Raw genomic sequence first — 25,367 nt, forward strand, 5'->3', positions numbered from 1 at the left:
CCTATCATCTGTATGTAAAACTACTGGTGCTCTATCATGATTAACCTAGCGCTAAAATACATATCTTCATCTTTGCTCCAATGAGCTCAAGTTATGGGGTGTAAGTGCGGCCTCTGGCAGAGACTAGTGGAAACGCTTTCCGACGCTTCTCCAAGACGATATCGGGCTCGTCCGTTTGATAGCAAGCTTGAAGCTCAAGTGAGCAACTTCAGTTGCGGTGTGTACGTGAGACCAAGAAAGTTTCTCCCCACGCTCTTAACGGACACATATCCGCTCACAACATTTCGAGGCTGAAATATCGACCGGAATTGTGTCAGCACTCTTATCAAAACAATGCCGTCATCAGAATTTTTACTGTGCAGTCGCCCCAGTGGTGATTTACCGATAAGCTCCAGTGCTTCAGTCTAGTTTAAGGCACACATATAAAAGTTAGATAATCGTATAATTGAGTCAGCACCTGCTACGTATTTTTGCCGAAAGATTGGAGGATACGCTTGATGATGGCTTTAATGTCGGGGTCCTTGTCGATCGTGAAATGTGCTGGCATCCCAGCGCCGAGGTTGATTGTGTTAATCCAGCTCGCACCGCTTGTAGGCACCTCACAGCTCTCGACACTTAAAAAGTTTTTTTTAAATACGTGATGAATGGGTGTGTAGAATGGCTAGCATCAGCAACAGTCTCTTGCTCATCTGAAACGAAACTTTGCCCGACTGTACCCGACTATCACCCGACTGCGTCAAATTTCTGGCCTTGAGCTTGCAGACAAGGTTCTGGACGTCTTTGGGCTAAGGGTGCTATCCGAATTTTTTTTATAAACTCCAATTTGCTGATCCTCTTGGCTCCAGCCTTGCGCAGCTCATTCACTGTCTGCAATGTGCCGTCATCGAGCCATACCCGGCAGGGCGGGCGGCAGGCTGCCCGTTGGGTGCGTGCCTGCAGGTGGCACTCCGAAGGGCGGACTCCGATGGTATCGTCGAGTCATCCAGCTATCAGCAGCGAGGATGTCGCCGCCAGGCCCCGTGCAGACCCCGCAAGATCTATTTCCCCACCCGGCAGGGCGGGAAGCATGCTGCCGGCTGATAGCCCGCTGGCGACGCACCAAGTCCAGATGCTTGTCCCAGCTGCTGGTCGTGTCAATGAAGAGTTCGATGCTCTCAGTAGTTGCGTGTAGCTAGCGAGCACTAAATAATGTAGAACATGTCCAGGTAATTGATGCAAATTGTCAATGTCTATTTAAAAACGGGTACAATAATAAGAATTCGCAATGCACCACCTCACGGAAGCTATTAGAATTTTACAAGTGTCTCGTGTGGAGTTTAGATGACCAACCTAACCCTTGACGGATTGATTGGCCAAGACTGACATATTATTTGGATATGATTGGTTATCCAAAACAAATAATATATGATTGGCCATTAATGCTGATACTTAACTTAAGTGAGGTCCGATAAGTGATGATATTCATCCATACACGATGGGAAGAGTGGCTCCGGAACGCACGTTCACTAAGACGATGATTGAGCTCAAGGCAGAACTATGTAATTCTGACGGCTAACGTTTTGATTACTTTCTCCACAACTTGGACACAGCTGCTGATCTGCGAGCATTGGAAATGTAAGAATTTCGAGGATAAACCCGACTCACATATACTTTGCCAGCTTGAGAGCATACTAAGCCAGACTGAGTCAGACTCTTCCATTAGCAGCTCGACACTAGTTATCTCGGCTGTGCAGCCTTGGGCGCGAGATTCATGGCGAGGCTGTTTATAAGTGGCTTGCGAGCGGTACTTCCAGTAGTGAGTACAGACAAATGTTCTCGCGTACTTGTGGGATTTATCCGCCGTATTTATATCTTATCGTATCGATCCTTGTGTTTCGCACAGTCGCCGATGTGTTGGTTCGCCCGTGAAGCATCAGTCAAACGCATTGTATGGTCAGTAAACACAGGGGATATAATATCAAATGAATAGCGGTTTAATTATATAATACCTGGAAAGTGTGTGCTTGGTACTTTGCGAAATAGATCAAAGGCTTTCCGCGAATCAAATCGGTTTTCTTGAGGCGACGAAGCAATGAAAATGCGGGGTACGAAGCGGTCACTGGTGCTACTCATTGACTCAATGAGCTCTATGTAGAAGCCCGATCCTCGGACGGGCTGCACCTCCGGCGCACTTGTGAATAACTACGCAAAAGAGAGAGTGAGATTAGATTCCTTATCCCTACTAACCTATGCCTTGCCTTCTAGGTGATTGCGCTGGTCGGCCCCTATCGTCCACAGATCTCTGGTCCGGATCTCCCCGCTTCAACACTCCTCCTCGCCGGCAACGTCAAGCATCCTTACCAGCGCTCTCGTTTTCCACCTTCGCCACGTTGGCCTCTCGAGGCCTAACGCAGCCCCACTTCGACTCGCAAGTCGGCCATCCTCGGCGCACTCAACGCCTTCATCATCAAGTCGGCGGGCATGTGCTCGCTCTCACGATACTCGGGGCCCAGAACGCCCTTCTTCGTGTAGGAGCCTACGAACTTTATGCGCACACCAATGTGCTTTGCCATCGCACTTGCACCCTCACCCCCTAGCTGCTTCAACGCTGCCTGATTGTCCACTCGCAGCGGTATCGGCTCTACGTGCTCGACGGCGAGTTCGCCTAGAAGTTCTTGAACCCCTAGTAACTCGGCGGCCATCACCGAGGCCGCGGTGTACTCCGCCTCCATCGTGGACAGCGATACACTGCCCTGCTTCTTGCAGGTCCAGCTGACAGGCATCCCATCCACAGTAACGAGTCCTCCGGCCGCGGACTTCCTGTCCTGCTTGTCGGCCGCGAAGTCCGCGTCACTGTACGCGACGGCTTCCAACGGCTCCTCCGAACTCCTGTCCCCCTTCGTCTGCAGAGGCAGGTCCTTCGTTCCCGACACGTACCTGACTATGCGCTTTGCCAGCCTCCAGTCTGCCATCGTCGGGCTGTGTGTCCGGCGTGACGCCTTGTGCACAGCGAGCGCAATGTCGGGCCGCGTGCAACGCGCCACCCACATCAAACTTCCGACCAAAGACTGAAACTTCGCCACAGTCACCACGCTACCGTCTCCTGACAACGGTAAGGTCTCGGCCGCATCCAACGGCAGGTCATTCCACTCCAAGCCAATGGGCGTGCGCACCGGATGCGCCGCCTCCATCTCGTACTCATTCAGGATGTCAGTGATCGCAACCTTCTGATCTAGATCGTATCCGTTCTCGTCACCATACGTGACGCGCGTCCCCAAGAACTTGCTCACCACTCCCAGGTCCTTCACAGACAGATTCGATAGCTCTCCAAAGAACGCATTCACTGCGTCGTGGTCCGTGCCGGTGACCAGCAGGTCGTCCACATAGACGACGACGACGACCAGCACGCCGTCGATAGTAGACGCGCATGTCCGTCAAGCTCTCTTCGAATCCCAAATCTACAAGCTTCTGGTGGAGTAGTTTGCTCCAGAGTCGCCCAGCCTGCTTTAGTCCATACAGCGCTTTCTTCAGTTCGAGGACCAGCTCGTCGTCACTCGTGGCGCTCAGCTGCTTCTTAATTTCCTTTGATATGACCATTTCCTGCGGCAGCCGAATGTAGATGTCCACTTCCGGCTCCTTTGCCGCCTTGACGCAGGCGTTTGGTACATCCCCGTGTCTTGCTGGGACTCTCCACTTTCTGGCCAAGCGCAGGATAAGCTTCACACTGCACATGTCGATCACCGCGGCGAAGGTGGTTCCATAGTTCACACCGAACGCTTGCTCATTCCCACAGGCCACGAGCCGCGCCTTCAGCCGCTCGATAAGTCCTGCAGCATCTCTTTTCGTCTTGAAGACCCATTTTGTAAGCAGTGGACGCGCCCCACTAGGTAACCGCGTGACCTTCCGCACTCCATTTTCCTCGAGTGCTTCGAGCTCCTCTTTCATGGATTTCATCCATTTCTCACGGCGCTGGCTGCGCATTGTCTCTCGGTAGTTCATCGGATCTACCTCCACCACATTGTTTACCACTCTGTTTTCTGGCTCCTCCTTCTGCACGGACTCGTCCGTCTTCTCCGCAGCCTTACGCGCGACCGAGCGTGTCTCGTGACGCTCTCGTTGCCAGGTTTTCTTCTGCTTGGATCGCCTCTTTCCCTTTTTCCCGCGTCTGTCCCCGGCCGACGCGCTCTCAGTGGTGGCCGCCTCAGCGGCGCTCGCAGTTCCACCCGTGGACTCGTCCTCAACAGCACTGTCATCATCCTGCAGGTACAGCCGCTGCACCTGCTCGTTCTGGGTCTTGTTAAGCGTCTCAATGTTCTTCACTTGTTGTGTTGTGACCACCACGCGGTCCTTTGGCAGGTAAACTCTGTATTCTTTCGTTTCTTCTCCAATGCCGACGATCATGCCCTGCTGAGCACGCTGCGAGAAATACTTGTTCCGCGGGTCTCTATACACAGCACACGGGGAGCCAAAAACAACGATCTCGCCTAGTACCGGTGTCTGCTTCGTTAGTACCTTCAGCGGCGAAGCTCTGCCCGGGTTCGAGTTAGTCCGCGACCTGTTCAGAATGTAGGCCGCGTACTGTACAGCATCCCCCCAAAAGTTTAATGGCAGTCCACAGGCGAAGATCATGCACCGTGCCATGTTCATTATGGTCCGATGCATGCGCTCAGCCTTTCCGTTGCTGGCTTGATTTCTGGCCTCGCTCCGCTGACGCACTACGCCGGTCTTCTTGCAGAATAAGTCTACGTTTCGGTACTCTCCACCCGAGTCCGTCCTCAGTACATGAATCCTGCAGTCGAAACGCTTCTCAAAGAACGTGAGGAGGTGTTCAAACTGCTTGGCGGCAGCATCTTTCGTTCGTGCCAGGAACACTCTGCAGTAATTGCTCTTATGATCGTCGAAGTTTATCATGTAGCGGTTATTGAACGATCTCGCGGCGTCATCGGACCCTGTAAGTCCGAGCAGATTACTCCACTAGCTCGATCGATCGGCGAGTGGTCCCCAGTATCTTTCTGCAACTGCCGGTTCTTCGTCTGTTTCCCCTGCGCGCAGGTTAAGCAGTTGACGCGGCGATGGTCCGTGATGACGATGCCCGAGCTCGGGTCCCATGTCAGTTTCTCAACTGCGTCGTAGTCTAAGTGTCCGAACCTCTTGTGGAACTCCATCAACGTGTCTTTCTGCACGTCATCCGACACCATTGCTACTCGGCCTCAGCCTGGTCAAGTGCCGCCATAATTACTCCCGATGAGGCTTCTTCTTTCCGCTCTACGACGGCAGGCACGACTAGCACGCCATGCCGCAGATCCACGTCAAATGCTACTCGCCCTCCGTCTACACCAGCAACGACGCGTCGTTCGTCTCTGTATGTCAGCGTATACCTCTTCTTGTCAAGTTGGCCGTAGGAGATCAAATTGTGCACAACGTTCTCGGCGTAATGCACGTCCATGAGCTTCTCCGTGCCGCTCGCCATGACGCGCAGTGGGATAGTCCCTTTCTTGCTGATCTTGAGTGGATTTCCGTCTGGCTGTACGCACTCGTTCAAGTACCCCTCGACGTCATCCAGCCACGACGCATCGCTCACGAAGTGCCGACTGGACCCGCTGTCCAAGAGCCACATCACATCGGACTCGTCCGACGTCTCTTCTACTGACAGCGTGAGGTCAGGCTTCCGGCTGCCCCTCGCGTCCGCTCAGGACATGCTGCGCGCAGATGTTCAGCTTTCCCGCACTGATGACAGGCGCGTGTCTCCTTGCCGCGGCGCTCGGCCACGGCGCCCACAACTTCTCTGCCGAGATTCTTGTGCTTGGCAGGTTCTAATTCCCAGGCTTGTGCGATGTGTGCCAACTCCTCAGCCTGCTGCAAGTAGTCCGCTCTTGTCCCATCTACTGTGGCCATTAGCACTGTACGCAAATCGGCGGACGCGTACTGCACGATGTTGTTCAACACGAGGTAGTATACCCCGCCTCCGCATCCCTATGATACGGCGACCAAGTACATATAGTGTTTGGGCCACGATCTCTTGCCTTCCTTCGGCGCGGTGAGCAGCTTCATTGCTTGCGCGGGGGTGATGTTGGTCTTATACGTCTCGAGCATCCTCTCCATGACGTATTGCAGTGTGGGCAGTTGTGTCCACCAGGCATCTACTTGCTTGTTATAGTACCTTTCTGCAGTCCCCGCCTAGTAATGCCCCAGCAGATCCACCTTCACATCTTCCGGCCACGCGAATCCACATGCTGACTGCGCCAGTGCAACTTGTCTCTCGAAGCGTCGACCCCACTCGAGGAATCCAGATCCGAGCCCCACGTACAACCCCTTGCCGTCGAATGGCGGGATCGCTAGCTTCTTCTGTCGCGCGTCCGGGTAGCGGAATCCTTGGTTCTGCTGCTGGAAATGCTCGCCTTTAGTCTGTCTCCGACCATCTCGTGGTGGCGCTGGTGCTGGTGCTGCCGGCTGCACTCCTTGTGCTGCGGCGTACAGGCGTTGCAGCTCAGACATTGGCATGGCGTAGCCAGGTTGCTGTTGTCCGAAGTACTGTGGTGCGGCAGCTGGCCTACGTGGCGTCACTCTGAGCGGCGTCTGTGGCGACCCACCTAACGAGTCGATATGCATTCTTGCCCCGCGGCCAAGTCCAGACGCAAACAGACTGGAGTTCATGGGTGGTGTCGAAGGGCGATTCAGGCGCGCACGCCTTGCATCTTGATCGTCCAACTGCTTCTCAAGTTTCTCATGCGACGCTTTTAGCTTGGTCTGCGACTCGTCAAACCGCTCTAGCTGGCCCGCTACGCCCCGCAAGAGCGTCATCAGCTCTGCGGCGGTTCCCCCGGTCGCCGGCGCATCAGCGTTGGTGCTGTTGCCGCTACCCCTTTCGTGGGCCACAACGGTGCTCATCTCCTCTGTGTCGTCGGCCATGCCGGTCCTTTCGCGACTGGCAACGAGCACTGTCGGCGTTGGCGCTGGCGCGCCATCGCCGGTGACCTCATCTGTGGCTCTGGTCATTTGGGCTCAAGACCTGTAGAAGCTCGATCCTCGGACGGGCTGCACTTCCGGCGCACTTGTGGATAACTACGCAAAAGAGAGAGTGAGATTAAATTCCTTATCCCTACTAACCTATGTCTTTCCAGGTGATTGCGCTGCTCGGCGCCTATTGTCCGCAGATCTCTGGCCCGGATCTCCCCACTTTAACACTCTAGCAGACCAAGGCTAGGCGAGACTGCCCTTCACTCGCGGATTCGCCAGCTGCGCTGCCCTTGCTGCCCAGGATGTCACCCGAGGTCAGAGGGAAATTTTGCGCGCTGTGGAGCCATTCTCGTACTATGACACGCTTTGCTTGGAGGGCGATTTTTGTGGCTTTGAGAACACTGGTAAACACTGACCCAAACTGGCATTGTTAAAAGTTCCTGCATTTGCATCTCCGTTCTGACCTACCCTTGCATTACTTTCGATAACAGCTATTAACTCTTCTATTAGCATTTATATTTGTCTGCAAATGGTACTGGTGGTCTGACGCGTCCGCAACTTCAATCGCTGCGAGATGCCTAGGCAGATTTTCTCTCCACGTGTCCAGAAAGCAAAATAGTTTTGATATTGTGCGTTCTACTCAGCATTTACGTGCGCGGTTCTTTGAATGAGCGGAGAGAATTCCCTGAACTACGAAATTCGACCACTTAAGTACGATCTGGGAAATTTGTATTTGAGTGACTCACTGAAAAGGACCAAACCGCAAATTTGGTCGGAATTCACATAAAACACGCACCTTTTAAATCTTATAGCATCTTTTAGCATGATTGCACATATCACCCGCATGTTTTAGAGATTCTTCCGCCACACGTAATATCATCATCATCATTATTGTGGCGATTCAACCATCTAGAATTTCTATGAAGCGCAAGCACCCTCATCGAAGTTTCATTTTCGGTGATTGGCTAGATCGGTGCGTAAGCGCAACGATCGGTCTGTTGCCTACTACGGGTAGGCAATGCCTTGCACTCACCTCGACAACAACTCCATTCTTCAAAAATCTGACGAACAAACACAACTTCATCGGCAATGACCGCCGCCGAAAAGACTGTTCTTATCACGGGCGCCACCCGTGGACTTGGGCTCACGTTTGCCAAGCACTACATGAAGGCTGGCTGGAAAGTCATCGGAACGGCACGCAACCCAGCGACCTCAAGGCGCTATCGCCCTTTGCAGCTGGACACGTACAATGAAGCTTCGATCACTCAAATGGCCAAGGATCTCGATGGCGTCCCCATCGACCTGCTTATCAACAACGCCGGTATCGTGGAGCCAGGATCGTACGCCACGGCCACTAAGGAGCATTTCATGCGCCACTTCGAGATCAACTCGCTAGGTCCGTTCCTCACCACGCGTGCACTGCATGACAATCTCAAGCTGGCTGCCGATGCTCACGGACTTGCGATCGTGGCTTCTGTCACGAGCATCCTCGGAAGTATCGAGGTGAACCTGGACGGGGCCTTTGCCCCTCTACTACGACAATCACAAGCTACCGAACGGCGAGATGTACGGCTATCGCGCGTCCAAGTCGGCGCTTAACATGATCCATGCCAACATGGCCATGGATCTCAAGAAGGACAAGATCGCCGCTGTCGTGCTGCAGCCGGGCTACGTCAAGACCGACATAAACTATGGCAACGGCGCCGTCGATCCTGAAATGTCCATCGCTGGCATGACCAAGATCCTTTCGGAAGTCACGCTCGAAGACACATCCAAGTTCTTCGACTTCCAGGGGCCCGAGCTGCCCTGGTAAGCTTAGTGCCTGTCAAAAAGCGGAACCACACTCCACAATATTGCAATTTGGGGAAAACCACTCTTTTAAAAAGTAAAAATGTTTTTCAAGACAATTTTGTCAACTCAAACAAATCTTCCGACAATTATTTTACTTTGAGTTTTATTGAATCTGCTCGATGGCTGACACGAGCGCGTCCATCGAGACGCTGGCGAATGGCGCCATCGCGGCTGGGTGCCTTCAGGCCGTCATGAGCATGGTGCACCCGGAGCTAGTCAAGTTCGTGGCCTTCCAGAAGGAGCGCGTGGCCCGCAGCGACGCTGAGCGGCCTGCTGGCGCGTCCCAACGAGAGACCAACACTCTCGAGACTGCTAATCTGAGTCCTGAACAGCAGACAGATCTGTCGTTCCAGCTTAAGTATCTACGACAACACTGGCACAGCCACTTGAGGTACTACGGACTGGACTCGGAGCTTCCGGGCGTCGTGCAGCGCGCGCTCATGTACCGGAATAAAGTGTCGCATCAGAGCCAGATGACTTTAGATCAGTATGAAGCAGCTATCGCCACATTTCAGAAACTCGCAGACATTATCGAGTGTAACTCGACCATTAGACAACAGATCAAAGAGCTAGTGACCAAGTTATTGTCATTTTCGTCTCTTGGTAAGACACAATTGACCCAGAATGAGGGAAAACAGGCAGGGTATAAAGATCAGGAGAGCAAGAGTGGCGAGGAGCAAATATTGATGCCCCCCGCAGCGTCGCTGGATCAGATTCTACAGCACGAATACCTTTATGACGGAGATGAGAACGAAGAGCCGTTGTGGATGGACCTGAAGCTCATTGGCAACGATTATTTCAAGGAAGGAAACTATACTGAGGCCATCGAAGCGTACTCGCAGGGTCTGGTAGTGTCACCGCACCAGGCTGTGCTGTATGGCAATCGAGCCAGGTGTTATCTGAAGCTGAAGAAGTTTAGTCGAGCTCGGGAAGACGCAGAGAACGCATTGGAAGCAGACAACTATGAGAACATGAAGTACTACAGGCTATTATCCGAAATCTTGATGAAAATGAAGGACTATGACGAGGCCAAGGAGATCTGCGACCAAGGACTGATGCTAGACCCACAAGATATGGTATTAAAGAGTAGAAAACGCACAGCAGAGGCGAAGATTGAAGAGGAGAAAGCTGCGTACGAGGAGGAGAAGAAACAGCTCGAACTGGAAGAAAGAGCGAGGGTTGAAGCAGCCAATGCAGCGGCAGCGGCGAAAGCTATGGAGGATGCAATCTCAGGCAAGAACAAGGCCAAGAAGAAGAAAAACACGGTTAAGAACCCTGTGCCCGAGATGGAGTTAGTACCGATGATCAATTATCAAGAAGTGCCTGCGAAGTGGATCGAGGTACACACGCGTGGTTCTCGACGCCTGGAGCTGTACCAGCAAGGCATGGAGAGTCTGGTTGTAGCTGCGAAAGCTCTACTTCAAGTCACTGACAGCATTGGGAAGCCTGGTAGATCGAAATTGCCGCTGGACGAGCTAGTTAACGAAGGCATGATAAACCTCCGTAAGGCTGGAGAAGCGGGTGTTGCTGAGGCGTGGTTCCGTCTTGGCGTGCTGTACAGTAGCAGTGTTCGCAAAGGAATGCCGCTGACTGCTGACCCGCACAAGATGCTGGGGTGTTTCCACAAGGCCGCATCGCTGCGTCCATTCATCAAACCGCCGGGAAATCGCGTGTTCCCGCACCAAGGCGTGGCTGAAGCGGAAAACGAATTGGGCGTTTGCTATCGTGACGGCAGACCAGCTTCTGTCGTGGAGGCAGACCCGACGAAGGCGTTCCACTTCTTCTTGAGGTCAGCAGAGCACGACTATCCCTTGGGCCAGTACCATGTTGCCATCGCGTATTCACACGGCTCTGGGACGTCTGTTAATGCCTTTGCAGCGCGGATGTGGACGTCACGCGCAGCCCAACACGGACTGCCCGAAGCCCAGCAGTATCTAGCTCAGCTCTTCGAGAAGGGCTACGGAGGGAGACGAGATGAGACGCAGGCGCGGGAGTGGTCTCTCACTGCGAGTCAGAACCGACTGACGGATTTGCTGATGAAACATGACTTTGCTGACGTGGGTGTCACGGCGCTTGGGGGCGGTGCAATAGCAGACAAGTTCGCTAGCCATACTACTGCTTCTCAGCGAGGCAAAGAAGTGTTTCAGCAGTTCTACGACGCCTACTTGGACGAGACGAGTAACGGGGAGAGCGCGGTTGACGCTGTTGACAGTGATGGAGACGAGATCCAGATCACCCGAGTGAGCTCGTACACGCCAAGCGTCACGTCTTCCTCGAGTCACATGGGTCACAGCGGCATTTACAGACCTGCGTCTGCTGTCATCGACGCTGAGATCCAAAGTCGCGCGCAGAATGGGAACGTCACGGCGTGTAAATATCTAGAATCGAACCGACTTGTGGGGAGTGCAAGTCAACTACTCGCGGCTGGGGATGTTAAAGGCGCGCTACGAGACCTGAAGAAGGCGGATTTAGTCTGGGAACGACCCAAAGCTGTGTTCACGACGACCGACGCTGCTGATCTGCTGTTGAAAGTGCTGAAGGAAGCAGCTGTGAGTCTCCAGATCAACCCTCGAGACATGGATGCGGCGTATGTGATTGGTCGGTGGGAGATGATGAGCGACGACGAGCGCATTTCGCACTGGAAGCGATGTGTGAAGCTGCATCCGACCGAAGCTTCCTTTCATTTTTACTTGGGCGCTGCGTATCTGACGTGCAGTCGCTACAATGACGCCATGGACGCGATGGAAGCAGCTCTGGCGATTGATAAGAAGAAACCGGACTGGCTGTACTGGTTCGCTGCGCCGATGATCGGCTTGGGGATGATCGATCCGGCGCTGGCGGTCTTCAAAGAATACGTCGAGAGCAATCCTCCCGACGAGCGCTTCATACCGGACGCATACTATTCCATCGGCGCCTTGTACTTTAAGAAGTACGACAATGCGATGGCTACACTGTACCACGAACTGGGGCAAATGGCCGAGTCGGTCTCCATCCGCTTCCCTGCCTTCTACCCTCGAGTTCTCCACGATACGCCCAAGGAAACGCTCCGCTCTGGTATGAAGAAGAATGGGTACATGGATTCATCGGTGATTGTGAGTATCATGGCGCAGAAGATGATCGAGTGCGGCTTCTGTAAGGCCAAGATCAAGTCGACGCAGTTGCTGGGCCACAAGCTGACCAAGTGTCCACGACGCACTGTCTCGTGTCCAGAGTGCAAGGAGCAAATGGTGTTTGACTCGCTCCAGCCTCACAGACAGTCACGACATGCCAGCAGCACTAGTAGCAACGGGAAGAAGAAGAAAGGCAGAAAGAAGAAGAAAGGCGCTGCTGAGAAGAACGCGGACGCTACTATACGTGCTTGTACTCCGATTGTGAAGCCAAGTGGAGAGCTACAGCAGCTGACAGCACCCAAGTTCCACTTCGTGGGCGCCATTGTTGACGTGACAGAAGGCAAGAACCACACGGTCTTGTCGCTGCAGACAGTCCTCAACCAGCGCTGGACGCTTCGTGTGGATCACAACAGCTCACCATCAAGTGCTCTGTCTGACGCTCCAAAGGCCCTTGAAGGAGCCCAAGTGGACAATTCGGTGCTGGTGTTCTGGCGTCGTCCGCCGCCCCTGGAGATGATCGACCGACGAGCTCTCGCTGTACCGATGCAGGGCGACGTGTATGGGCAAGATGTGGTCGTGTACGTGCTCAAGTGTTCGTCTCAGGCGCTGGCCTTCGAGTTGTGTCAGCTGAGACACAACAAGTACATGGAGAATGACTCGATCTGTGCTAGCTGTGGGGATCCCCCGTACTTCGGTGCGGGTCTGTCAGCGTGTGGAGCGTGCAAGGCAGTCAGGTACTGCACACGTGACTGCCAGCGAGCTCACTGGAAACGTGTCCATCGTCACATGTGTAAGCAAACTTCCTTACTGAGTTTCTGCACGATGATGACGGAGGACGTGACCCCCGAGGAGAGGGCTGGGAAGCAACCGACTGGACGACCGACCCAAGCGAAGAAGGACACTCCTCAGCCTCAGATCGTGCGTGAAGAAGCCGTGTACGTCGATGACACAGTGGAGATCTTGCAGGGCATCTTGCAGACGTCACAGTCCAGAGCGATTGGCCCAGAACTGGCCGAGTACTACATGCTGCCACCTCGGGACCCTACACGTCCCAATATCGTCGAAGGCAGCGTCCGAATCTTTTCTCGAGCGAGGGAGTTTGTAGTGGAGTTTAGTATTGGCTACTTGACCTCAGCACCGAACGTGCTGCAGCAGGAAGAACTGCACTACTTTTTCCAGATCCCTCCGCACAATCCCCTCACGTTGAAGTGTGACGGAAGCCAAGTCTTCTTACGGGACAGCAAGGTGGTAGTGGACGACGAGTCGGCAAGAGGCTTCCGACTGGTAAAGGAGATGTCGCTCGACACGCACTCACTCGCAGCAGTCGCAGAGCTGCTCGACTATCTGCTCTCGAACACGAACTTATACCTAGCGTGAATGTGACTAGAGCTTCGCGGAAACAAGTATACACGTCTCTCTGCTTTGAGTACGTGTACAAGTGCAGTGTAACGCGTAACGGGTTAACAGAACTACAGTGTCGATCCGCTACGTCGACAATCTCGATGGTGATGCTGTTCACCGCGTTGTATTGATATCTCTGTTTAGGAACATGGTTTACTACGTCATTTCCGGTGCACCGCCGGATTACCAGGGCAGCTCGGGCCCCTGGAAGTCGAAGAACTTGGATGTGTCTTCGAGCGTGACTCCCGAAAGGATCTTGGTCATGCCAGCGATGGACGTTTCAGGATCGACGGCGCCGTTGCCATAGTTCATGTCGGTCTTGACGTAGCCCGGCTGCAGCACGACAGCGGCGATCTTGTCTTGAGATCCATGGCCATGTTGGCATGGATCATGTTAAGCGCCGACTTGGACGCGCGATAGCCGTACATCTCGCCGTTCGGTAGCTTGTGGTTGTCGTAGTAGACTTTCTTAAGTGGGGCAAAGGCCCCGTCCAGGTTCACCTTGATACTTCCGAGGATGCTCGTGACAGAAGCCACGATCGCAAGTCCGTGAGCATCGGCAGCCAGCTTGAGATTGTCATGCAGTGCACGCGTGGTGAGGAACGGACCTAGCGAGTTGATCTCGAAGTGGCGCATGAAATGCTCCTTAGTGGCCGTGGCGAACAATCCTGGCTCCAAGATACCGGCGTTGTTGATAAGCAGGTCGATGGGGACGCCATCGAGATCCTTGGCCATTTGAGTGATCGAAGCTTCATTGTACGTGTCCAGCTGCAAAGGGCGATAGCGCCTTGAGGTCGCTGGCTGTTTCCACGTTGCGTGCCGTTCCGATGACTTTCCAGCCAGCCTTGGTGTAGTGCTTGGCAAACGTGAGCCCAAGTCCACGGGTGGCGCCCGTGATAAGAACAGTCTTTTCGGCGGCGGTCATTGCCGATGAAGTTGTGTTTGTTCGTCAGATTTTTGAAGAATGGAGTTGTTGTCGAGGTGAGTGCAAGGCATTGCCTACCCGTAGTAGGCAACAGACCGACCGTTGAGCTTACGCCCACGATAATGTTCGGTGCGTAAATTGCTTGCGCCATAGAAATTCTATGTGATACATGTAGAACCGCTTAAATAATGCGCCCCATTATTTGCTTTTCCTGATGGAGTAAACATGTTCGATTGCTACAGTCTGAGATTTCAGAGACGACTTCAATTAATAGCCCGCTGCTGTATTTTTCTAAGAAAACGGGAGTCAACAAATTCATGTCCTACCCACCAGAGCCCGGCCGGTGCGATATTTTAAGTTCAAGTATATTATTCGTATAATACCATTTCTTAATTCTGGCTCCAATTAGAGTCTTTAAGTTGGAAATATACTCGTAATTCCAACCTAACAGTGACTACATTCATGTATTTCGACCAAAGCTTTATTTCTCTGGTCGGGAGGACGTGCAAAGACTCACCTTTCACCACGGCATCTCGTGACCCTGGAAGTGGAAGAACTTCCCGGTATCGGCCATTGATATCTTCTCGATCACACTTGTCATCCCCTTCACGCTCTCGTCCGTGTGGACGTCGCCCAGTCCACCTGTGAGGTCCGTCACCACGTAGCCCGGGTGCACGACAATCGCCGCGATGTTGTCCTTCTTCAAGTCAATCGCCAGGCTGGCGTTCACCATGTTCACAGCCGCCTTGGAGGCTCCGTAGCTGTAGTTTCCTCCAGCCGTGTTGCCAGCGATGCTGCCCATCTGGGATGACACCGTGACCACTAATGCGCCATCGCTGCCATTCTTCTTCGCCGCAAGTTTCAGGTTTGGTAGCAATGCACGCGTCACCAGGAAAGGGCCCACCGTGTTCACCTCGAACTGACGCATGAGCATCTCCTTGGTCGTGGTTGTCAGGCCACCGCCGATGAAGATGCCTGCGTTGTTGATGAGGAGGTCAATTGGAACCTCCTGGAGCTCCTGCGCTGCCTCAGCAATTGACGCCTCGTCGGTGCAGTCGAAACTCACAATCTTGAGCGGTGACAACGCCTTTAACTGATATCGTAGAGGCCTTGAGTTAGAGATCGGGTACTGTTCAATATCTCAACTTTTGACAACAAACCTCGTCCGCCTTGCTGCCATTGCGCGCCACGCCAATGACTTTCCATCCAGCTTTAGTGAAGTGCTTGGCAAACTCGAGGCCGATGCCGCGTGTGCTGCCCGTGATAAGAATTGTCTTCGCTGCCATGATCTGTGTGGTGGGTGGAAGGATGTCAACTGCTGGCAGGCAGACTGAGACAGTGTTTGCCTGCATGTGCTGATTCGTCAGGTAATCGCTGCGATGAGTACACGTTTGAGATTCAGAAATAAATGACTAATTTTCAGATTCTGGTTTTCAGATTGATGTCGCTGATTGGTTAAAAACTTAAAATCAAATAAAAACTTATTTTTCAAGTACTGTAGGTACAGCTGCTCTTTTAGTAAAGTACTACATGTATAATACTACGAAGTACAATACTACAGTAATAGAACGTAGTAAAACAGAAGAACGCTGGTTGGCAAAAACTAAAGTTATTCTACTTGAAGTACTTCAGAAGTATCAGTTTTGTGATTTGCCAAGCAGATAAACCTCTGCCACCACTGGCGACTCACCAACAGCGACCAAGAGGCCTGCACTCTTTCCTAAGCTCCGTGTGTTTAGAGCGCAATAACCTGGCGCACCTCTCCAATTAGGTGGAATAAGGACATGCTCTTCCAGTCCAGCTTGACAATATTACTCTCGCAGTGCGAGTGTATCAACGCACACCACGGAGCAATCTGAAAAGCCCAACCACTTGTCGTCTCCACGCAGTAGTCCGTAACCAATCTCTTGCTCCAACGGGTCATCCAAGCTCAAGTGTCGCTCTTCACTGGTAAAATGCCAATTCCGGCTACTTGTCGTCACAAGAGCTTCCATCTACTTGGTGCCGCGATATCCTTTGCCTCGACGAAGTCCGAACTCTGCGTTGTTCCACTCGCTACCACCTCCGAACCCCATGCGGTTCTCGTTGACCTGTTGGCCTGCTCCTTGGCTACTGAAGTTGACGTTAGCACGCGGTGGGGGGCCGAAGCTAGAGATCCCATCTATCGGAGGGCCGTCACTCATAAAGTCGTCACGCTCCATGTTCTGCAGCACTAAGCGCTTGAGCTCCGACTGCTCCTTCTTGCCAGCATTTTCCTGCCGATGACTGTGCTGGGCCAGCGACGAAGCTTCCGGAACGACCAACGGACGCGCCTCCACTTTGCCTTTGTTCCCTCGACGTAACATTCGGAACACGACGCCATCAGGCGATCCATTCGCGTCCAGAGAGAGCAGTCCACGAGAACCTGCAGGGGCCAGAGCAGCCGAGCTCTTGACAACGGTAGGAATCGCCATCTTGTCCACGTTGACCCGTGCCGCCGGTTTGCGCGTGTCAGTCGAGCCGTGCATCATGGACTTGAAGGCCTTCTCGAACTCGTCGTCCTCTTCGCTCTTCTGGACGCGGTCGTGGATGATCAGGAGCTCCTCTTCGTCTTCTTCCTCCTCCTCTTCTTCGTCGTCCTCCATGTCGTCCTCCTCCTCTTCTTCTTCATCCTCCTCTTCCTCGCCCTCATCGTCGTGTTCGTCCTCGTCGTCCTCATCATCATCCGACTCTTCTTCCTCGTCTTCGATGGACTCGTCGTCCTCGTCACCAGGCTGGGACAACGTCGCGTCCTCCGCGACACTCTCGAGTCCGTTTGTAGCCATCAACAGCGCTGCATTCTTCTTCGACAAGCGCCGCTCCGCCTCCTCCATGTCCCCGCGAAGAATCTCCTGTACGGCCTGGTCCACGTCTTCCCACGTATCAAACTTCTTGAAATGGTCTCGCAGACTACCCGCGAGCATCTCGAAGAGGTCGAACACGACGAACTCGGTCTCCACCGGCACCTCCGTCTTGGACAAGAGATAGCGCTGGAAAAAGACCATAAAGCGACCCAGACGCGGACGCGAGATGCCTCTCTCGGTTGGGTGGCTAAGGCCAGGGAGACTCGGACTCCCCCCACTGCCATTGCAAGTCTCAATCAACGCACTAACCAGACGAACGCGGAACACTTCCGTCGGCCCGTCCACGTCGCTGGGCACACGAGGGTCGTAGCGCATATCTGGCACCAGGAGGAACTTCTTCTTCATCTCCAGCAGCTGCGCAGCCGACAGCTTGTCGCCACTGTACTGCGGCAACGTCAGCAAGTCGTGCGAGTGGTTGATCAGCAGGTACAGCGTCTCCACCACCACGTTCATGCTCACCAGGCCACAGTTGTAAAGTTCTCCTAAGAGCTTCACATACCCGAGACTGCGTTGATGGTCTCGGTAGTCATTCACCTCCAGGCCGTACCGAACGTGCTCCAACACGTCGTCCACCAGCAAGACCAGCACTTGGTCGTGGTACCGCACCAAGCCCTTGACCACGTCGCAGATCCACTTCATCTGCAGCACTTTGCCCTTCGTGACCTTGAGCAACGCCTTGAGAACCAGGCCACACGTGCCGCGCTCTTGCCACGGGAAGCGACGCAGCGTCTTGACGACCTTGTTGACGTTCGAGCCGTTCAGATCCTGGTACAGCAGCCGAATCAGATACAGATACAGAGGATCGTACTGCTTCACCTGGCGCTCCACTCGCTCCGGCGGCTTGCACATGTAGTAGGCGTTCTCCACCAGCGTCTCCAGCTGCGGGTCCAAGTGCTTGGCTGCTTTGAGCTTCATCATGATACTCAGGCAGTTGACGGTGCGAGCGTGCGTGTGCTTGGAGCAGTACAGGAAGCGCCCGCAGTTCTCGAGGAACGTCGTGGCCACATGCACGTTGTGGCCCTGGAAGTCCTGGAAGCAGCGCTGCAGACAGCGAAAGCCCGTGGCAGGAGGACAGAGCCGGAACTTGACGAGTTCTGCTAAAAAGCGGATGTTCTTGATCTTCGACTCGAGGCGAAACTGGTTCCGACGCTTGATAAGGCCGTGGAACTCGCCCACTAGCAGACTCACCAGCTCGCCGCCAATGTCTTCTTTCAGCACACTCTGCAGCGTGGCGACCAGACGAGCATAGTGCGCTAGCAGCTCCAAGTGCGTGCGTGGCACTGCATACAGCGTCTTGACTAGACGACTTCGAGTGGCCTTGGAGTTGCGGTAGCAAAACTCCACTGCTGCCTTATCGCATCGGTCTCGATTCACCAAATCCTCCAGAGACGCGAAGAAGGCGTCCAGCTGATGGTGGTAGCTGGTAGACGGTGTTCTGGCGGTCTCTGCGCTCGTATCGCTGACTTCCACCTTAACTTCTTTACTCTCCTCCTCGTCAGTCTCCTCTAAATCGTCCAGTGTCGTGTCTTCTGTCTCGTCTTTGCCGTCGTCCTCTGTGGTCGCCAGTTCTTCTTCATCTTCTTCGATCTCAGTCTCCGTCTCTTCTTCTTCAGCTGCGGCAGTCTCTTTCTTCTTCTTCAGCTCGGCCACATCAGCTTCTGTCAGGCCTAACACAACCGCAGGAACCAGCTCCAATAAGTCCGGCAGATCCTCGTAAAAGGAGCGTGTAGCTTCGTCATCAAAAGGCCCATCTCTGCTCAGTTCCCGACCAGTACCGTCGCCGCCTTCCCAGACGAGAATACTGCCGTTTCCTGACCCGTCGTCTTTCTCCTCCACCGGGAGCGGCGGCACGTCTCGGTCCAGAGCGTCGGCCAGGGAGTTGACGCTCGTCTGCAGCTTCTCGAACAGTAATTTGGCGTTCTTGAGCTCCTGCACATGCTCCTCCGTCACTTCCCCGCGATTGGCCTCTTCCTTCTCGTTCCTGGCGTCCAACTTCAAGAACGTCGCGTGTTGTGCCAGATAAAACTTGCAGATCATGTCGTACGCCTCCAGATAGCAGCTCCGACACTCTTCCTGCACGTTCTGAGGCACGACGGTCGTCTGCAACGTCAGGAAGGTCTGATACTCTTCGCTGTCCGTTAGAATCTTTTCGAATTCCTTAAATTTCTTCGGTTGCACGCCGAGAAAGTCCACACCTACCGACTTGGCGAAGCTAACGAGAAGCGGGACCTCCAGTTGCTGCGAGGAGCCTGTGCTAGAGCCTAAGATGGACATATTACCTCGACTCTTCTTGGGTCCAGGTGACTCACGTCTCGCCACTCGCTGGATGATGTGAGCTATCACCTGGACGTCGTCAAACACTCCGGCCAGGTAAAGTTCGCATAGTAAACGTAGGAGAAGTCGGCGTCGGAGCATCTTGCCCTTGTCTTCCGACGTGTACGAGGCCTCGAAGCTGCTCACTAGTGCACGCACCATCCCAGGTGCAAAGTCTTCGTATCGCTGATGCAAGAGCGACGCCACTTTGACGGCGGCAGGCAGATCTGCAGCCTTGAGTGGAGCGTCCGCCAGCGCTGCCACGCACTCGCTCACGTATCTGGTCAGATTAAGTTCCGCTGCATCGCGTAGTAGCGAGTCTGCGTTGGCCTCGCTGAGCACGCGCAGCTTCTTGACAAAGGCGGAAGAGCGTTTGATGTCCGACTTTAGCTTGAGTGTGGCCAGCTGCTCGCGCACGGCCGCAACGTTGGTCACGCTATTGGCTGAGCGCAGGGCTGAACGCACTTCACGCTGGCGTTGGAGCTCGCGAAGCTGCGACAGAGCTTGAGCCTGCACGTCCTCGTCCTCGTCGTCGCGTGCCATGGGTGTTCTGTTGGGCAATTTTGGCAGCTTGTATATTTTAATAAAACAAGATGGTTTATGAAATGGTGTAGCCGGTAGTCAGAATTATTAGTAGTTCATTTCAAATTCTATTAATTTTTAATTAGTTTACGTTCTTTTATATTATAATATAATTTTAAGAACTCATTCTGTATTAATAGTACTAACAGAAGAAGTTACTGAAGTATGAGTTTTAAAAAACTGATTTTGGCGTTTACGAATCAGCATGTGCAGTCTCAGTCTTTCTGGCAGTGCCAGGCTGGCACTGGCAAGCAGACTGCTCAGTTGACAACCTTCCACCCACCACACAGATCATGGCAGAGAAGACAGTTCTTATCACGGGCAGCACACGCGGCATCGGCCTCGAGTTTGCCAAGCACTTCACCAAAGCTGGATGGAAAGTCATTGGCGTGGCGCGCAATGGCAGCAAGGCGGACGAGGTTTGTTGTCAAAAGTTGAGATATTGAACAGTTCCCGATCTCTAACTCAATGCCTCTACGATATCAGTTAAAGGCGTTGTCACCGCTCAAGATTGTGAGTTTCGACTGCACCGACGAGGCGTCAATTGCCGAGGCAGCGCAGGAGCTCCAGGGGGTTCCAATTGACCTCCTCATCAACAACGCAGGCATCTTCATCGGCGGCGGCCTGACAACCACGACCAAGGAGATGCTCATGCGCCAGTTCGAGGTGAACACGGTGGGCCCTTTCCTGGTGACGCGTGCATTGCTACCAAACCTGAAACTTGCGGCGAAGAAGAATGGCAGCGATGGCGCATTAGTGGTCACGGTGTCATCCCAGATGGGCAGCATCGCTGGCAACACGGCTGGAGGAAACTACAGCTACGGAGCCTCCAAGGCGGCTGTGAACATGGTGAGCGCCAGCCTGGCGATTGACTTGAAGAAGGACAACATCGCGGCGATTGTCGTGCACCCGGGCTACGTGGTGACGGACCTCACAGGTGGACTGGGCGACGTCCACACGGACGAGAGCGTGAAGGGGATGACAAGTGTGATCGAGAAGATATCAATGGCCGATACCGGGAAGTTCTTCCACTTCCAGGGTCACGAGATGCCGTGGTGAAAGGTGAGTCTTTGCACGTCCTCCCGACCAGAGAAATAAAGCTTTGGTCGAAATACATGAATGTAGTCACTGTTAGGTTGGAATTACGAGTAGATTTCCAACTTAAAGACTCTAATTGGAGCCAAAATTAAGAAATGGTACGAGAAATATACAGTACTGCACCCCGTTTTCGCGCCCTTGGACCTTTGATAAACTTCCGGATGTGATGATTCTGAATCCAAATGAGCTTTAGTTTCTTCAAATTGGTTTATTTGCAAATCCTATATGATCCACCCCCGCGAAAACGGGGTGCAGTACTGTACTTGGACATAAAATATCAGAATTTAAATGGGTGACCCTAATTGCGTGCGACTGGTTTACTTTCATTCTAAAAGCCGTTATTTCTTAACGATTTTGCCAGTCGCCTTTACTTCTACGTTGGTAAAAAATGTATCTTCGCTTGTAGCTCTAGCACACGTCACAGAAACATTGGTAATATATTTATTTTACCGATTTTCCCCCCAAGGTCGAGTACAAAGGGCGTTGCGTACGGTACAGAAGTCTCCATCACCGATACATCAGAAATCGGATTCTAGGTATATACCGGAATCGGCCAAGCGTGCAGAACAAAACTTTGAATCGGAGGATGTTCAGAATTTGACACCGGAAATTGAGGATGCAAATGGATCGACTCCTCGGAATGAATACAATAATTCCGGATAGTAACGGTGCTTTCTTTACTGGTTTTTCTGCTCGATGGAGATCTTGGGAATGTTTCCACGAGCAATTCGATTTGTTCAGTACCAAGACGTATCGACATTTCCCCGCTCGGTCGACAACTTCAGTGGAAAAACGAAACTAAAAGTTTTTAGGCCGAAGGCAATTTCGGCAAGGACAGCAAAAAGGTTCAGCGGGCAAGGAGACGACAAGGCTACGCATCTAAACGAACTATCGTCGAGGTATCTGATCCCTACTTCCTGGGTGGTTTACTGCAAGACGATTAAATGTACCCATGTAATCAAGCAGCAGAAACACGTTGACGACCTTTGCACACATCATGTAGTGCGGCTCACCGCTTGCAGAGCTCAGGTCAACGCAACGTTGCAGAAAAACAAGGAAGGGGAATACAATGCTTATCTGAAAGACAAGGGAAGCCACAACTACGCGATCATCAGCAAAAGGAATACTGTCGTATCTGCGAACGAAGACAGGTGACAAACTTGCGATAGTATCCGTGCTGTGCACTTCGGTCTAACTAGTGTCCCTTATCTACCTTAACGGGCAGAAAAATACACTGCGCGACGTACACAATAAGCTGCACGCGATCCACAGAGAGAACGTGGTAATACAAGCGATGCCGACCGTACGAAGAGCGCTCTCCATGAATTCGTGAACCACGAGCCAGCCAACTCGGCTAGCTTCTTCGTTGAGTCAGACGCACAACAAGCACAATTGGTGGTGTTTCAGTCGGCGCGCATGAAGCGCCTCTTCAAAGCGTTTTTCCGAGGTCATACTCGTGGACACTACGCATGGGACAAACACAAATCACTACAAGCTTTTTAGCTTTGCTGTTACGGACGTTTTTGGCAAGGTACAGTTTAGCTAAATTTTACTGACAGCGGTTAATCGGTGGAGATCTTACTATTTATGTTTTGGTGATAAAGGATAATATGTGCTGCATGCTCTTGTTAAAGCAAGAGCATGCAGCACATATTAGTCTGCTTGGGTAATCAGACCAATAACCGTCTCGAATCAAAGTGGGGGGAAATCAAGCAAGTGATAAGCAAGGATAACACCATCGACGAGCTGATCTCAACGTTGATATTCCTCCAGGAGATTGCCGGAGATAAATACTTGCTGATGTTTCACAAAGTCGGGTCGTGCCCTCAACGTGACTCGAATCCAGAGCTAGCGGCACTAGCGATGAGTTTGAGCTTGTTCGCATTTGATATCGTGGAGGAGGGGTTTAACTACGCTACGAGTGTGTGTGCTGATTTTAACATACGAGCCGATCGAGATTTGACTGTGTTTATAAGTCGACGGACCGGGATCAAGCACACTCTAAACACGAAGGTTGTTTTTTTCTGTGAGAAACTATATAACATGACGGTTCCTTTTTTGGTAGAAATAACAATGACGCTTATAGTTGTCTTCGTGTGACTGCATGCTTACATATGTGCTTCCATGTCATCATTTAATGTTTTGGCGACTGCAGAATCTAAGTTAAACAAGTATCGCCCAGCGTTGGATGCGCTGCTGCCCCGTTAATGACATCGCGGTTGACGGTGTCAGTGAAGGAACCATTCACACAGGATTCATTAAGGCGCAACTGCAGGTGAAGGCTTAGATTGTCAAAGCTGCAAACACAAATTAAGGCAAGCAGAAAGCCATTATAAATCACAGAGCACAGTTCTCTAGGGTCTTAAAAAGATAAGAACTTGTGACTTTGTGACTTGTGAAACTTGGTCAAACATAAGGTTGTTTGAATGTCGCTCTTGTCCGACTGGGTCAACATTCACATATTCTGAGATAAGTTTCGCACTTCATTACGTTTTGCGACATTTTTACGTTTATTGCTAGCTTTACGATAATGGCCAAAGTATGCTTTCGTACGGATTTAGCGAGGGTCTGCGATCCTAGTAATAAGGGCTGTTTCATTTGAGAATAAGTAGCGGAATAACTTCGCCGGAATTGCAAATCAAACAAAAAATAAGTTGATTTCGTGGAAAAGTGATATCAACTTTTGAAGGTATCCGATTCACTACCGAAGAGCAACATGTACTACGTGTCGCTCATGGAGCGTGCTGCGCGTTCGCTACAACCTCACACGGATATCGTTGCCTACCTGTAACGGGGTACAATCCAGTGTGCCCCAGGTTACATAAAGAGTGACCCGTCACCCTTGTGGGCACCTGGTACACGGTACCAGGTGCTCTCGGAGCCAGTCAAGGCATGACTACTTAGCTCCACTATAGGTAACCTCTAGTTTGTATGGAACCCAAGCTAACCTTACTTATAAATACATCAGTCTTACATCTACTCCTCTAAGTAGCAAACCGTTCCCTTTGAGGCCGGGAACACGTGGACTAACATCCACTCGGGTAGTAAATACCCTTAAGCATTTCCTCTGTGCAATGTGCTGTGTGACCCCGTCACACTTAGTAGCACTCGTAGTCAATCCAACACCATCGCGTGTAGATTGAACTACCTGAATCCTCTGTGCGCTCAGCGTTTGAGCCACGATGGACCGAAGCGAGTTTCCTCGCTTGAACGACTCACAGTACGAGTCTGTTCGGAAGATAAGATGCATCTTTGGACAAGATGTCCTTCGCAGCTTGGCGGCGGCGACGCCTGCCGATCAACAGGAACGCGTGACTGTGTTTGAGACCTACGAGCGTGATCTCATCGCTCACGTCCGCGGGAGTTTAGAGGCCTCGATGGCCGCTCCCCAGGCAACCAGACCTAAGCCGGTATGGCTGAAGGTCCCCGCGTTTGAGGTGAAGGAAGGAGAGAACCTTCACTTCTGGGTCTGTGAGGTGGAGATCGCCATGAAGGCGGGTCTCATATTGGACGAGCCAGTTCAAGTGGCTTTTGCCCTGTCCAACCTTGGTGGACGTGCCAAGCACTGGGCATACACCAGGGATACGACGTCGCCTGGATGCTTTTTTTGCATCCTGGGCTCAGCTGTGTGAGCAGCTTCGAGCCGCGTTCCTACCGGCGAACAACGAGTTCCGCCAGCGCTCACGCTTTCTCGCGTGTAAGCAAGGTAAACGTGAGCTGCAGGAGTACGCGCAAGAGATGCGCACGTTGGTGGCATCTCTGACAGGAAATCCGCTGCCTGAAGACATCAAGACAACAGTCTTCATGGACGGCCTGAACGTCGGTCCTGCTCGCACCCAGCTATTCCGGGTGCAAGCGACAACTATGGAGGAGGCGATTCGAATCGCCCTCCAAGAAGAGTACAGCCACAAGCAGGCTAATACTCCTCGGGAAGAGGAACATCGCCACGATGAGAATGGCGTTCCTCGGGAGGCGGAGCATCGCAGCAATGACGCTGTTGCTCCTGCTGTCACGCAGCCCGTTGATATCGGTGCGTGCAGCGAGCCCGAACCCATGGACTTAAGCTCAGCCGAGAGCTTGGTCCGCTGCCACGGATGCGGCGGGCGTGGACACTACCAGCGTGTGTGTCCCTCGCCAGTCCTCGGGAAGAAGACAGCCCGTGGACCCCAGGTCCGGTGGCGCAGGCCACGGCCAGGTGAACGAAGACTCCTCGGCCACCAGTAGAGGCAGTATGCCCTACGGAAGAGCGCTAAGCCTTCGTGATGTGTGT

The 25,367-nt window shown here is 52.7% G+C and overlaps 6 protein-coding genes across 6 annotated transcripts; 3 read left to right on the top strand and 3 right to left on the bottom strand.

The window, feature by feature from the left end:
- Window positions 1–8,025: 8,025 nt before the first annotated feature.
- PITG_12793 (short chain dehydrogenase, putative) lies at window positions 8,026–8,535 on the top strand (the record flags this gene model as incomplete). Its single annotated transcript, XM_002900133.1, has 1 exon — window positions 8,026–8,535. One exon carries the CDS (start codon window positions 8,026–8,028, stop codon window positions 8,533–8,535), a length of 510 nt encoding a protein of 169 aa, XP_002900179.1.
- A 371-nt stretch (window positions 8,536–8,906) lies between these two features.
- On the top strand, window positions 8,907–13,274 carry PITG_12794 (uncharacterized protein; the record flags this gene model as incomplete). Its single annotated transcript, XM_002900134.1, has 1 exon — window positions 8,907–13,274. The coding sequence occupies one exon, from the start codon at window positions 8,907–8,909 to the stop codon at window positions 13,272–13,274; it is 4,368 nt and encodes a 1,455-aa protein (XP_002900180.1).
- Window positions 13,275–13,606: 332 nt separating this feature from the next.
- Window positions 13,607–14,222, bottom strand: PITG_12795 (short chain dehydrogenase, putative; the record flags this gene model as incomplete). The annotated part of the gene is made up of 3 exons (XM_002900135.1): window positions 13,607–13,652; window positions 13,710–14,065; window positions 14,109–14,222. 3 exons carry the CDS (start codon window positions 14,220–14,222, stop codon window positions 13,607–13,609), a joined length of 516 nt encoding a protein of 171 aa, XP_002900181.1.
- Window positions 14,223–14,570: 348 nt separating this feature from the next.
- PITG_12796 (short chain dehydrogenase, putative) lies at window positions 14,571–15,528 on the bottom strand (the record flags this gene model as incomplete). The annotated part of the gene is made up of 2 exons (XM_002900136.1): window positions 14,571–15,315; window positions 15,383–15,528. The coding sequence occupies 2 exons, from the start codon at window positions 15,506–15,508 to the stop codon at window positions 14,743–14,745; spliced, it is 699 nt and encodes a 232-aa protein (XP_002900182.1).
- Window positions 15,529–16,216: 688 nt separating this feature from the next.
- PITG_12797 (regulator of nonsense transcripts 2, putative) lies at window positions 16,217–19,960 on the bottom strand (the record flags this gene model as incomplete). The annotated part of the gene is made up of 3 exons (XM_002900137.1): window positions 16,217–16,804; window positions 17,003–19,204; window positions 19,283–19,960. 3 exons carry the CDS (start codon window positions 19,958–19,960, stop codon window positions 16,217–16,219), a joined length of 3,468 nt encoding a protein of 1,155 aa, XP_002900183.1.
- A 332-nt stretch (window positions 19,961–20,292) lies between these two features.
- Window positions 20,293–21,058, top strand: PITG_12798 (short chain dehydrogenase, putative; the record flags this gene model as incomplete). Its single annotated transcript, XM_002900138.1, has 2 exons — window positions 20,293–20,418; window positions 20,486–21,058. The coding sequence occupies 2 exons, from the start codon at window positions 20,293–20,295 to the stop codon at window positions 21,056–21,058; spliced, it is 699 nt and encodes a 232-aa protein (XP_002900184.1).
- Window positions 21,059–25,367: the final 4,309 nt, after the last annotated feature.

The sequence above is a fragment of the Phytophthora infestans genome, genomic scaffold, assembly GCF_000142945.1.
Source record: "Phytophthora infestans T30-4 supercont1.27 genomic scaffold, whole genome shotgun sequence".
NCBI classification, from domain to species: Eukaryota; Oomycota; class Peronosporomycetes; order Peronosporales; family Peronosporaceae; genus Phytophthora; species Phytophthora infestans.